This window comes from Oryzias melastigma, linkage group LG18 (genome assembly GCF_002922805.2).
Source record: "Oryzias melastigma strain HK-1 linkage group LG18, ASM292280v2, whole genome shotgun sequence".
In the NCBI taxonomy this organism is placed as follows: domain Eukaryota; kingdom Metazoa; phylum Chordata; class Actinopteri; order Beloniformes; family Adrianichthyidae; genus Oryzias; species Oryzias melastigma.
In genome coordinates this window covers 11,934,915-11,950,272 of record NC_050529.1, presented here as the reverse complement: position 1 = coordinate 11,950,272, position 15,358 = coordinate 11,934,915, and the positions used below count along the sequence as shown (strand labels likewise).

At 38.1% G+C, this 15,358-nt stretch overlaps 1 protein-coding gene across 3 annotated transcripts in view; it reads right to left on the bottom strand.

Moving 5' to 3' along the window:
* The window catches only part of LOC112155957 (serine/threonine-protein phosphatase 2B catalytic subunit alpha isoform), a 97,495-nt gene extending 86,398 nt beyond the window's left edge, over window positions 1-11,097 (bottom strand). Inside the window, exon 1 of one of the 3 annotated variants that reach the window (XM_024288044.2) lies at window positions 10,353-11,097. In XM_024288044.2, coding sequence (XP_024143812.1) covers window positions 10,353-10,413 — 61 coding nt within the window. In that variant the 5' untranslated portion in view covers window positions 10,414-11,097. The remainder of the gene's footprint in view (window positions 1-10,352) is intronic. The other 2 variants (XM_036216565.1, XM_036216566.1) reach the window with 2 other exon arrangements.
* Between the last annotated feature and the right edge of the window lie 4,261 nt (window positions 11,098-15,358).

The window sequence follows — 15,358 nt, the reverse complement described above, 5'->3', positions numbered from 1 at the left end:
TAATACCCCAGTAATTAGAACTCTGCATATGCTTACAGAAAAATAGAACTTTCTTTTGCAGCGATTGCAGAGAACGAGTAGCACAAATAATGCTTTTTCCCTCCTTACAGTCTAGTAGGGAGTCAGAAACTATAAATCACGCCCCGGAAAATGTCAAAGTGCACTTTCGGGGCTAAAGCCCATCACTGGCAACCGACCAATTCAGGAAGCGCGTCTGCATGCACAGAGCTGCTGCGCCGCTGATGATGATGATGATGATGCTCCTGCAGCTCACGGTTCACTGATCTGCCAACCTCAACTCCCACAAAACAAACCTGCAGTGGAATGCCGAGGCCGAGCGGGAATCCTCTGACTGTGGCTCCCAACAACATTTCCAAAGAAACGATGTGCTCATTCATTAGAAAAAGTAGCTCCTATGCTGCATGTATGAACATGAAGATTTAACTTTTAAGGCTATAACGCAGGAAACAAGCAATCAATTGTCTGTGATGAAAACAAAAAGACAGATTACAAAACGGAAGGAGTCAAACTTTTGTCAGCCGGTATAAAAACAACCACCAATAAATACCGCGCAGCCCTGTGATGTCCTTGTTACACATAAATCAAACTGATGAGCCGACGGAAGATTTATTCCCCTCTCCCCGAGTGTGGTGGCCCTCCCTGCAAACAGATCGGCCATTTATAGGCAAAGCCGCAAGAAGCCTTACTCATTTTGTCCACATTCGAATCCAAACAGCCTCCCAGCACAGGACAGGAGTGTGTCCCTGTTTGCGTGGGCTTGCCCCTAATCTACAAAGCCGAGAAACGAGGTCTGCAGGGTGCTGGAATGTTCTAACCACAAGGACCCTCCTGTTATAGTGGAGTCGCCAGAAAAAGGTGCAGCCAAAACTTTTCATGAATGTCTGAGATAAAAGCCTGTAGGTGGAGGACTTTTGTCTGAGAGGCTCATTAAAGGCGCTATGAATACCAGGAAATAGTGCTGGGAAACATGGAAAAAATTGTATATCATGATATAGTTATTTTATAACGATATATAACACAATATACCACAATAAAGTATATTTTCGGTTATTCTCTGAATTATGGACAAAAATATCATTATTTTCCTTTCTCTGACTTTCTTTTTTCAAGTAACATGTAACTAAATAGTTACAAATTAGAAATATTTTTTAAAGTGCACAGCAGTATTATTTTTTTTTTAGAAGGAAAACACATTTTTTCTAGGGCTGTGAATGTTTAGTTAATAAAACATAATTAATTCGTTAATATGTATTAACGACCTCCACTGTCCTGCCGTGCAGCTGTGAGATCAGCGTATCAAAACCCTGTCTAAAATAAACGTAAACTTTTTTTACATCCTCTGATTGAGATATTATATTATTTATTTGTAGTTTTTGGACAAAAGCGATCTTTAATTTAAATAAATAAGGCGGAGAATGAACGTCAATCTGACATCAAACATTTTTTTGGGTTTCAAAATGAATCATATTTTTCCAAACAGAATTTTGTTCTTGCATGATTTTAAGACTAGTGTGTGAATATAACATGGAAAAATTACAAAATAAAGGTGTCACATAGGAGAGGTTGTGCTGATTAAAACGATACCAAATAAGCAATTTGATAGTCTTTTAAAGTGAAAATAGAGAAAATTCAAAAACTGAGTTTTAGATCCTAGGTTGCAAAGGGTTAAATATAAACGTTCTAACTGTACAATTTCATATTATAATTATTTGCAGTTTATAAGTGGCTGGCAGATACTCTAACTAAAAAAAAGGGCAATTAATCGCGATTCATTTTTTCCAGATTTGCGATTAATTAGTTAATTTTTTTATTGATTCCTGGCCCTAATTTTTTCACAAAAGTTCAGCGACAAAAATAAACAAATAAAAATAATAAAAGGATAGAAGAGAAATAGCATGATAGACACTTCTCTATCGCCCACACAATATGTCCTCATAACGCCCAGAACTACCAGGAAATATTAAAGACATTCTTTTATTCATGTTTAGGGGTAACATGTTGATGAATTAAGAATTTGTTAAGGTTTCCCCTTGTAAACAACAGCCAACAATGACCTAGTTTTAAAGGAAAATTAATCAATTTTTCATCGATAATAATAGGGAAAGAGAAAAGTATATTTTATGTTTTGAACCATAATTAAATGCAGCTCCTCTTTTAGAAACCTTTATAAAACAATCTATGATCACATGTGAATGATTAATGACGTAATAAAGTACATTTAAAAATTAGAAATTGAGAAAATCACAAGTCTTATAAAAAAAGCTTTAGATTGTAGTGAAAAACTAAAGTTTAAAGCTTCCTGAAATTTGCAATCTTTTACCATCTTTTTGTCCTTAGAGCTTTAATGATGGGTAATATTGAGAATGAGTTTTTTTTACAACTTCTTTCTACTTTATTAACACTATTAGAACCCTCTGAAATGGCTGTAGAGTTATTAATAAAACCATTTGGAGTGCTCTGAACTCTTTCAGATGAATAAAGTGAAGCAACGCTCACAAAGCCTTTAAATTTCTTTAGTTTTAACGACACCTTCTTTCTTAAACTAAGGCAGTAGTGGCGTGCACACGTGCAGAAGCATGCAGAAGATTCCCCTCCGACAGAACAGCCTGCTGCAGCTCTGACAGGCAGTAAAACTGATCGCCCTGCTGGCCTGCAGTCTAACCTAGCAACCGCTCATCTCCCAGGTCACTGGGTCACCCCCGCATATACACACATATACACACACACTGGGCGCCAACATGTGTTTCAGAAAACGATTGATTTGTGAATTTGCAGTGCAGAGAGGCTATCTGATGCCACGCAGCTCCTGATGTAAATGGCTTCTGTTCCCCTTGTTTGGACGTGGCCTCCACAGTTATGGATCACGATACGACATTGTCATGATTCATGTCTCAGCCATGGTCAGTGTGGGCACAGGCAATCAGGAGAGGAATTTTTGTGTTTGGCCCTCAGTGAAAGACAGATGCGGTGCGTGCAGCGCTCACGAGATGCAAGAAAATAGCTCGCAGGAGAGTTCTGGATCCCAAAGTTTACCTTCCAAAACCCTCCCAATCCCTGAGATATACGCAGGATTTGACTCAATAAGCTGTTCTGTTCGACACTTTCCTTATGAAACCCCAAAATAAATTTGTTCACATGAATTAGTAGACGCTAATGCATGGAGTCAGATTACAGCCTCTGAGCAGAGCTGCCTTTTATCCCCTCTACATGGAGCGTAATCTGTTCAAATCCAGAGCTTTCCTGTGCCCCTGAATCCACAACAGAGCGTAATTCCTCCTTAATCTAATGAGCGCTAAAGGTGTGCTGACAGAAGCTGGGAACGCCGCCGCCTTTCTGTGAAAAATATGACAACAGAGGGGTGCTCTTCACTTCAAACGCCACTTCCTCCAAATCAACCACTTGTTGTTTAAAGACCCACTCCGATGAAAATGGTGTTTTTAGTGTTCTTAGCGTGGCATTTTTCTGATGATTGAGGACATATATAAAGAAAATGAAGCTGAAAATTGCATTTTTGAGTATTTCGATTATTCAAAACGCTGTGAATCAGGGGCAAAATGCAAAATGTTGGAAAAAGATCGTATAAGCTAAACTCTCAGCAACGGGGAGGGGAAAAGGGGATGGAGCTGCTCCACGCCAACAGTCCCGCCCACAACTTAGGGGCGAATTTCTAATTAACTACTGCCACTTTTAAGATTTTGGTTAAAAATGGCATGCTAATAATTAAAAATGGTTTTAAAATAAATCAAAAGAGAGTCTTAAGATGCTCCTTGTAACTTCACCCACATGTTTTGGTCAAGCCGAAATCTTGAAGAGTTCAGCAAGTAATTTTTTGGGGCTATTCCAAATATACTTAGATAGCAAATTCAGCCCATGGTCACTACCAAATCATAGTCCCTGATTGGTCAGTTCAACTGGTTTAACTTTTGACGCACAATTAATTTTTTCATAAAGCCTGAAAACAGGCTTAAAAACTTGTGCAACATGCACATTAGCGTGCATTTATATAGACTTTTCATTGAACGTAGTATGAGTGGAAGGACGAGAAAACAGATCGACTACTCCCTTTTTTAATTTATAACTATTCTTATTATTAATATTACATGTCACCATTATTAATGTTACTAGTATTTGACCTTAGCTTAAGGGAGGTGGGAAAAGTGTAAACATTGTTGTGTGAAATAAACAAAATACTGTATTTTACCAAAAAAATAAAAGAGATTTTTCTGCTTCTGTTAAATATTCAACTCCAGTATTTCACTGACAGTTAAACCAACTTGGCTGCCAAATAATTCAGCCAACTGAGCATAAATTTACAGAATTTCATGCAGAGTTTATGCATTTTTTATTCAGTAATGTTAATTTTACAAAAAGTAAGAAAGGAATCCGACAGAAACAACGCAAAAAGGCTGGAACAGAAGAAGTCTGGTGCTGCTGTTTACTACATCAATCACACAGTGTGGCTTTAAACCACAGATAATGTATAGAAACTCCAGGCGTGTTGTTTTATAATTTGTAAGAACGAGCTTTCTGTATTCACTGATCTGTAATATGATTAAAAAAAAACGAACACACGTGAGCGTCTGCATTGAGCGGTGGCTCCACTGCCACTGATGCAGGGCAACAGGGTGCGAGGGACACCAGGCGAGGTGTCTCTTGTTGCTGTAGCAACAGATGAGGACGAGGGAGCTGTCGCTCCATCGACTCGCTCAGGTTGATAGAAGAGGAGGAGACCGTTCTCTGCTAACAGCCCGGCTGTATAGAATTCTCAAACCATTTTTTTTTTAAATAAAACATCAACTAAAAAAAATTTGTGAAAAAATATGATGGAAATATTCAAAAACAACTGAACACTGGAGGATGGTAAACTCAAAAATGCGCCACGATAATAGGAGAAAGGCCAACACAACAATACGCAAACACCAAGCCTGAGGGAGGAGAAGAACAGAACTATGAACAGCGAAGTTCAAGCCAAGTAGTTTATAGATAATGCCCCCAAAAAACCCTTACATTTCCATTTAGGGTAGAAAATGATTGATCACAAATCCTTTTTCAAATACCAATAAAGCATCCAAACACTGTACTCGACCGAGCCAAACCCGATTCTACTCATCATGGATCAGGGAGATGAACGTGAATAAGCTAGAATAAAGAAGTTTGAAGTTAAGAGCATCTAGACGGGTTTGGCAGACGTCTTTAACCACAAACAGCAGGACAGAAGCTGGGAAAGCTGGTAAAGCTCTACAGACCTACTGCGTATGATTAAACAAGCCAACAACAGAGGGGGTAGATTTTTAGATGCACCAATTAAGATCCACAAACAATTCTGAATTGCTCTGTACATTTCAAATAATTCGATTAGAAACACTTATGTAAACGTGTTATTGTTTTTTTCTGACTTTAAGTCACAGCAGATAAAAAATGCATAGTATAGAAGAAAAACAAATCATAATATAATATAATATGAGTTGCACCTCAGTATAGGTCTCACCCCAGGCCAAACTACACAGAAGAAAAAAATTAATAATACGAAATACTCCGAAAAATACGGTACGCAGAACTTTAGCAAACAACACGTTTTTCACTTGCACTTTGTTGAAGAGAGCACAATCACGGCTGACCCTGCCAACCCCGACTTTGCTTAAGCCAACAATTATATGCATTTTGGCTTTTTCAATGTTGACTGTCAAAGAAGCATTGGACAAAAGTCCTGCCATGTGTTAAGATGGTGTCGTACCAAAATTATGTATTTAGGGAACACAAAGGTTGAATGCAAATTCTTCCACTAAATTTAGCCATCCAAACAAAGAGTTTTGAAAAAATAGTGTTTTCCAATTTGGACGTCACTCCCACTCGATGATGTCATCAATAGTCGCCGGTCAGCTACGTTAGCGAGAAGAGGTTAGTGCGGCCATCTTAAGGGACCTCATAAAAATGGAACGTACAACTGTAATGCGTGTGGTATTTTGTAGTATGTGTAATGCTACGTTCACACCAAACTTTGAAACGCACACTTGACAACTGCTTTGAATGAAAAGTCTACGTAAACGCAGGCATTTGTGCGTTTCGGACTTCTGCGATCAAAACTCTTGCGTCCACGCATCACTATGCACTCTTTCAGTTGTGAGTACATGTGCTAGTATTGGGTAGCGACAGTCAAGTGTGAACATCATGCTAAAAGCACATTCAAAAACCTTTGTTCAGTGCATTCTTGCATACATAGCATAAGGATAGCGTAGCTTGCATGGTCTTATAGCGTACGGGTGACGCTGTCATACAGTGTCCTTATGCAACAATCTGGTCCTTAATCACCGGCTCCTTACTGACTGCACACAAATGTGCAGATGATAAGTAGGTAGGATGCTTACACAAACTATGCTCTGATTGTCTAATTTCCTAATTTCTCTGACATTAGAAGCCATAATTAGAGACTTTCTATAAGTAAAGTTAAAGATACCTCCAAAAAGAATCCCACCTCAAAGCAAGTGTTTATCATTGCTGCTTCTTGACTGCAAGGGAGAAAAAAAAAAATTACAAAGGAAAAAAAATGAAAACCCTGATTTGTTTGTGTAGCTTTGATAGCAGCAACAGCATTGCAATGATCTAATCTTTGACTTGAGCAAATGGAACTAGTTTCCTGAAGCAAGTTCATGTTTATGCAAATAATCCCAATGACGAGAATTGGGAATGCTAATGACTAAACATTATTGCAATATCCTCAGGGAACATTCCTTACATTTCAATCTGTGCGACACACAATGTTACATGCTCAATGTTTTAACAACACGATGGCAAAACCTGCACACAGGTGATCATGCGCACGTCCCACGACAACCGAGCGGCATCCCTTAATGTCCCGTTGCTATAAATGACTCGGCCATCCAGCTGGGATCAGTGGCTGGCACTGCGCCTCTGTCGCCGCCACGACCTGCCCAGCCCACGCGCATCTGAGCACCACGGCCTCCTCTCTCAAAAGTCAAATGTCACATGTTATCCATCCCCGCTGTCCGGGGGCGCAGAGGCCCCCGTTTCTCAGCTGGTGATGAAAAAACAAAAACCACCATTACTGAGCCCGGTCGGAGTTTGAGAGCTGCCCCTGTCATGGCGGCACCATGACAACCCACATTTCTCCCTGTTTTGTCTCACAAAAAAGTTGCAGAAACACAAATGTACATCAGAAAAATAAAACTTCTGCTTTAAAATAGGGAGTAAGTGAATGTACAAAGAAGACATAGGCTAACAAACACAAATATTACCAGATACATTTCAGTCTGTCTGATGCTAACATTGCATCATCATTTCTTACATTTAACTTATTTATGAAGCACCGACTCACAAGCAAAACTGCCTCAAGGCTCAAAAAAGCAGGACAAATATGAGTAGATCTAACATTGTTTATGATTGTTATCAGCCCAGATCAGGAGGCAGAATTATTTTACTGATTCAAGTAAATAATACATCAAAACTTATAAATAAACCGATCAAGGTAAGAAGGTATACATTTATCCAATGAAAATTATGTTTTTAATATGTTCTTGTGCCATTTTTCTGATAATGAAGGACTAATTTACAGAAAGTGTGTCTCAAAATTAAATTTCGGTGTATTTTTGTATCCAAATCGTTTTGAATCGGGGAGAAATCAAAGCATATTTATGACGTAGGAAATACGCCGAACGTGCCAAAGGCTCCCTGCTTAGCTCCATTCTGTTGAATCCACTTGTAGATCCACGAACGTCTTTGTTTTCTTTGAGAGTTGCCAACTGGCTCAAAACAGCTGGATAGCTCTGATATTGCTTCCCATTTTCGTAGCAGCACTAATGTTAGGTTGGGGTTGTGAGAGTTCTCAGTAACAGGAAGGGTCCTGCCCATAACTCAGAGGCAAATTTCTTATGAACTACAGCCACCCTGCAGAAACTATGTCTTGGAAAACAAATGTTTTGAATTTGGCAAAAAAAAAGGCATACTTTATTTTTTTATGCATATTTTTTTTGCATAATTTGTCCGGGGGTGTGACTTATATCTGGTTTTTTTTGTTTTTGTTTGTTTTTTAATGAATAAATAACAACTCAGTTAAGTTAATTTCCACTCAGTTAAGCCTCACTCCAACTAAGTGGTTTGTTTTCACGGCGCACACGTGGTGTAGACCGCTAGCGTGTTATTGTAGTGCAACTACGACTAGAAAAGCAGCATTAATGGAGGTCATCCAGCATATACTAGATTCTTCCTATATTTCATGAAGATAAAGACGGTGACGGTAGTGAAGTGTGCATATATTCAGTTTATTATTGCTATCTATGCCGTTATTATGAGTTGACTTTCAAGATCAAATGTTTATTCTTGTTCCCATAGTTTGTTAAATAAATTTCACCCAAAACTGCGACTTATAGTCTGAAAAATACATGGGTCTTAATTGAAAGATCACTCGGAACACTTGAATTAGTTCAAAAGATGGTCAGAGTTCTTTAAGCGGTGTAGCTGAAAAGATTCTTTGCTAAAAATAAAATAAATGTCCAGCTTTGAGCCATTTAGCTAATCATTGAGCAAAAATGACAGCAACAGCTTCAGATGAAACAATGGGGATTAGACCAAATCAGGAGATAATCCCCATTGAGCTGCTGCCTAATCAGACTGAACTGTTGGAAGACGAGTAAAAGCTGATGATGGGACGATCCGCAGGTTTTTGCCTTTCTCCACCACCACCAAAAATAATAACGTCAACCTCCAACTCGGAGGCCAGAAAGTGCGGCGGAATGACACCGCTCACACGTTTGACAGGGATGAGAGGAAGTCTTCGGTTCTCCCGCCTCAGCCGATCAAAGTCTCATAAATAAATTACTCTTTCAGGAGCATCTACCAGCATGCGTTTGGAGAATAGGTGGATGCAAAGCACTCCTGATAAGCCGGCCCGACACCTGGGTGCATTGCAAAAAAGCAAAACAAATGAGCTCACGCCTGTCGCCCTGCAGTCAGGACGGGGAGAGGTGCTTTGTACACAGCCAGCGTCTGTGTTGTCACAATACGGACGCTTCACCGAAAAACACGGGCTCCTCCAAACTCAATGAATGAAATACGAGACGTGGTTCCCTCTATTCCAGCATCCGGTGAGAAGCCACTTAAAAAAAAGAAAATGTAGCTCCTCTGTCTGTCGCCTGACGGGCCTCCGTTATGTCTAATCGATGCTTTTCAGTCTCATTAGTGGCGTTTGAAGCCACAACACGTGCACTTCCTGTGCAGGAGCAGTGATGCTCTTACTTCTCTTTAGGGGCCAAAACCTTCCTGTATCCATTTTTCATCAGCCTTCAAAGTTGGTGAAGACTGTAGGGCTATAGTCCTCTGAAATATTTATCAAACATCCCCACCCATTTGTCAAGAAAATATATATATATATATATTTTTATTAGTAGCCAGTTCTTCTCAAGGAAATCCTTGCAGCTTTTATTTTGTCAATCAGTTTCAGACAACACCAGCAAATAAATGCAGCCAAAGCAGACAGGAGCTCCAGCTTTGATACCTTTGAGTCAATTATTCCAGTTATGGCCTATTGAGAACTGGATCAGCGTCTGCTTTGATTTCTTTATAAAATAAGATCCAGTCTAACGATATTGGGTAATCCAATTGCTTGAATGAAAGAGCCAACCTGACAGAAACCTCTGCTGCAGGCTGCAAATCTCCAAGCTCTGTTGGGATAGTGCTGCAGGCAGGATATTCCCTGCAAACTAGTGTTGCATCAAAATAAAAATATATTAAAAATAACAGTATATTGCATTTGGGGACATTAAAATGCGTGTGTTAAAACCTAAAGGCTCCCTATTCAAGGGTAGGTCGACTCGATTATAATCTTTATTGCTTTTTTATGGTAGACTGCAAAGGTGGAATGTCAGACCTGTAAACACAGAAGGCAGGAAGAGCACAAAAGAAATCACCTTAATTTCAAAATAAACGTCATGGAGTAGTGTTGCGCAATTATATAAAAACAGAAGTAAAACAGTTTGGTGCATTCAATAGAAATGGGGGGTAAAGTAGTTCTTTTTTTTTTGCTGCATCGCTTGTGCAGTGTGCATGCTCGATGCCCGTGCACCATGACGCTTCACGTGAACGGCGGACGGAGCTGCGGCTGTGGTCCGCGGGGTTGGAGTTGCCCTCACTTCCTACTTCACAGCTGCTGTCAGCGCGCGCGGCGAACGCCACCCGTCTTCCTCCGCCGCCTGCGAACTGTTTTCAGGCTACACATCTGCCGCTGCGGCGGGCTTAAAAAAAAAAAAACCCTCCGCGAGGCGGTCACACAGAAGCCTGTAGCGGAGGGTTTTTTCTTAATTGAGAAAAACAATACTTACATTTAACGACCCTGTCCGTCGTAGATAACTTCGGCTCATCATTCGGCTTGTTTTCGGACATTTCCAGTGATATATATATATTTATATCTAAAAAAAAATAAAAATTAAGATAGAGCTGAAATGAGGGTGAAAGCGGCCCCGGCGTGTCTCCTGCCGAAAAAACTCTCAACCGAGCGAAGAGACCGCAGTGAGCTCACTCGGTCCTATCAGAAGCCAAAAATACTTGCGACAGGGTTACAGTTTCACCGCTGGAGCTGAACGAGCTGCTCTGTCTGATTTACTGTTACTCTCCGCGAGCGCGGCGCACACAAACATGCTGCCACACGGAGACCCGCCCATCCAGCGCCAGAGCGCTCTTCCTATTGGTTTAGAGGCTTGGCTCGCCCCTGAACTACACACACTTTTTTTTTTTTTTCATCAAAGGGCCGTTTCTGTGTCAGCCTGGAACAAATGGGTGTGAATAACCGGTAATAAACCCGTAAAAATATGTAGTAAGGGATTGTGGATTGGAAATAATTAATTTATTAATACATAGATTTAATAAACGATTCAGGTTGGCGGAATCTGCCAACGAGGAAGCAAAAATGCGGTTAATTTGGGACAAAAAACTATTTAAAACATGAAGGGATGGAGAAATAGATTAAAAACAAACAAATATGATTAATTTATGAACAATTATTAAAGGAAAAATAAAATGTTAGGAAAAAACAATTCAATTATCACAGTTGAGATTTTTTATACTAATGCTAGTTATTTAACTGATATCATCTAGAATAGAATAGAATTTAAACATGGCTAAAAATTATAAAATTAAACCTTCCATTAGACTACTTAATTTGTGCAACAGTGGATGTTTTCTTCTGGTTTTGACCATTTAACTACTGAAATCCTGTTTATTATTTTTTTGTTTGTTTTTTGACAAATGTATTTTTATTTAGCCACAAATTAATTTCAAATTTCTGTTTTTAGTTACCAAAGAATTTCACTTTTATGCGCTTTTCTATCAATGAAAGATCTATCCATCTATCTATCTAGAGTAGAACAGAATAGATTTTAACTTTATTGTTATTGCACATCACAAGTACACAACAAAAGGTAGATTGCATTCATCCAGAGTGATTTACCAATATAAGTATACATACAAATTCTACCCAGTTAAGTAAAGCTTAGTTTTATTTTTAAATGAAATTTAGCATAATGACTACACTATTATACCTTTTCCAATTATTAAAGCTAAATGTAATTATAAAAACAGAAAATAAACACTGAAATGTATTTGAGTCATTAATCTAAGTATAATTGTGTAATAAGGATGATGTAGTTACAAGAAAAAATGTGAACTATAATGAGTTTGATCTGTTATGCTATATTAGTCAAAATGGGGAAACGAAACAATAAAAAAAATCAGTAAATAAAACTTATCTGAAATCAACCTGAGTTTTAGCATTTTTTCAACCCATTTTAAAAACTGTGTTGACATTAGGCAGGTCTTTTTATATTGCTCTAATCTACAATATGGTACTTTTGTTTTTAACATGTTCTTTTACTGTATCTGATGATGGAGGACATATATAAAAAATAGGCTTAATATTGGATTTCTGAGTGTTTTTTTATTAATATTAGGAATCAGGAGAAGTTGAAAAACATTCTGTTTGACAAGTATTTGCTGTAGAAAGTACATTAGGCGGGCTACAAGCTCCCTGCTTTCCTCCCGTCCGATGCATCCACTAGCAGACAAATAGATCCAAGTACGTCTTTGTTTTCCTCGTCCGATTTGGCATCAGGCTCAAAACTGTACGGCTGACAGCTCTGATATTGCTAAACATTTTTCCTGCACCGCTTATGTTAGGTTGGGGCTGTAAGTCAGGGAGAAAGCATGTAAACAGAGAGATCTGCGTTGTAAGTGAAGGGAAAGGGGGCGGAGTTGAATGGAGTTCTTCAAAATTATTACTGTGTTGTTATAAAACTATATGGCAAAATCCTATTTGTACTGAACCAGTACAACAGTGTTAAGGTCTGAGGAATTGCTGAAGGAAAATTGTCCAAAGGAGAAAAAAATTATGACTTGTTGCCATTTCATTAAAAAATTAAAGTTGCATTTGGGGTTATTGTTCCATATAACTCCAGTATTACAAATCTGATTATATGTTTTTTAAAAAAAAACATGTTTTAACTGCTTTTGATTAAATAAAGCTCAGTTAGAATAGCAAATCTCCTTTATTTCATGTTTAATTTAGATTTTTTAAATTACCATAACTTCTCCAAATCTTTGATAATCTAATATTTACACAACAAACAAAAGAAATGTAAGTCTGAGGTCAGCTTGATCAAGTTTCAAAGTTTTCCTTCAGATTAATCGGACTAGCATCCCCACACTCAGGTGTGCTCATCTGCAGATTTGCTCACCCTGACCCTCTTCTTGACAATCCAGGCTGATCATTAAAAATAATTCAATCTTCTCAGAACAGATGTAGAAGTCTGTGTTTGTTGGTGTCACTTTTAATCATTTAGACATATGAAGACGGGACTTTATTGCGCCTCTTTCCTACAAAAGAACTATTTAATTCATTTAAAGTCCGATGAGTCGCTGGGTAATGTAGTAATTGCCATTCTGTTCATTTTAATTTTTTAAAGTGCAAAATTAGTGCATTCTTTCCCTCAAAAGAGATTAAATAATGATAATTTCAGTTTAGTGTGTAAACAGAATTTTAATTTGTTTGAATGTTGATATTTTCTTGTCCTATTGTTTCTATAGAATGTAGTTTTTGACTCATTATAGCCAAACTAACAATTTATGCTTTCTTCGTGTTTTTTTGTTCTAATTTCTAAACAAAAATAAATGTATTTTATGTTTTATAGCCTTTAGTCATAGAAAGCAAGACTAAAAACTTAAAAATAAGATTCACAGATAAACGTCTAAAACATATAATTCGCTTGAGATTAATTGCATATTAATAAATAATATATATATATTTTTAATTGACATTTTTAAATATAGAGTTTAATGTAAAAACTACAGTGTATTTTGGTTGAATAGACTGTTTAAAGTAACTGTATGAAAAAGTTTTGCACATTTATAAACTCAATCACTCAAGCAGAACTTTAAACATTAGACCTATTCATCTTTCCCCAAAATATTCTATTAATTAATTAAATGTATAAATATGCATACTTTCCCATGGTAACACAATCACCAAACGTATTCATTCTGGGGTTCATAAACATTTTCAGGGATAAGCTCCAGCAACCCTTCAGGGTTAAGGGGTTACTGGAGCCTATTCCAGTGACTGTTGGGCAAAGGGTCGCCACACTCATTTTCACACCAATTTAGAGACACCAATGAATGTATGAAGTATATTTTTGGACTTTCGGACATAAACTACCTGGAGAACATGCAAACTCGAGCTGGGATTTGAACCAGAGATGACGGTGCAGCTCTGGGATGTTGATGTGACTCAGAACTTCATAGAAACTCAAAGTTATGATAACTATATAGTCATACTGCATTTAAAAATGACTCTTAAGACTGAACAGACCCGAACCCTTACGCCAACCATAAAGCCGCTCCATGCTCTCTGCAGTGGCTCCACCCTGAGGACAGGAAATAAAGTCGCTCATGTTTGTCCACTCATGCTAATGCAGGCAAAGTTTAACCCTATAGTCTGTTTGTTTAAGGCTTTACTGGTTGACTCTGCGCCACGCTGAAAGTGTCAACTGAACCCGAGTGAAAAAAAGGTTCCACTCCCTGTCTCAAGGTCTCCGAGCAGAGAAATGCTTGTAAGTGTTTGGATCTGCAAGCACAAGATAATCTGTCATGGTGACTCATCGTATGCACCAATTTGCATAGAAAATATCTCACCTTTTCCATTTTTTTTTTTTGCTCCACATTTGTGCGTTTGACTCATCTCGGCAGAAATGAATGGTGCTAAACTGCTATTAGGGAGACGCGGGTTTGGTCCGGGTCAGTCGTGCGGCAGGTGAAGACCATTAATGAAGCCTGGAGTTGAGCATGTCTCCCAGTGAGGGGCTGTGAGTGTGGCGGGTCAGGACATCCTTTCATCTGTGCCGAAGCTGGCCGCGTTCACACCACATCATTAGTTTTAACACGCCTCAGGTTCTAGTGCTTTCCTTCACAACCAAGACTTAATTAAACTTCGCTCAACTCCGCTTCTGCCGTTTACATTTCACCTGTTGTCGGTTTTGCCTTTTTCCTTTTCTGGTTGTCCCATCCACTTAGTCTTATTAGGAAATTCTGGAAAAAAATTGACTTTTTTTGACTGATGGGTCAAGAAATGTAGTAATTGTTAAATAAAAATGGTAATAAAATTGGTAATTTTTCTCTTGAATTTACCTTTTGAAGCTGTAAAATGCTAATATTTAAAATAAAAATAGAGTTTTGGGTGTTTTTATGATTGTTTTTCTCATAATGAAAAAGAAAATTTGGCTCAAAATTGCATTTTTATTCAAATCATTCTGAATCAGGAGCAGATGAAAAAATTCAATTTGAAAAAGATCATATTTGTGATGTATAAAATACAATGGGCGGTCCATGCTCTGCTCCAATGTAACGCCTCCACTTGTAGGTTGGGGATGTGAGAGTGTAAACAGAGAACTCTGAGCTACAAGAAGGGGGAGGGGGCGGGGTTGCCTCATAGTCCTGCCAACAACTCAGAGGTGAAATTCAAATTAACTACTGTTGCTCTACAAAAACGAAATTCCAGAAAATAACAGATTTTTTTTAGATTTTGGCTAAAAATCATAATTAAAATACCTCTGGAAATAATAATATAAATGTGTTCATTCGATATTGTATTATGTCTTTTAATGACAGATAAATAATGAAATTGTTTCATTAGGTTGTTAATTTGGTGATATCCAAAAAATATAATTTTGAGCAAAATTTGACTGTTCTGACCCATTTTTTAGGCCAATTAAGACAAAAATAACCCTTAAGAAGCTGCCATGTTGCTGTTTTCTTAATTTCTTGTTGTCTATTTAGTAGAGCA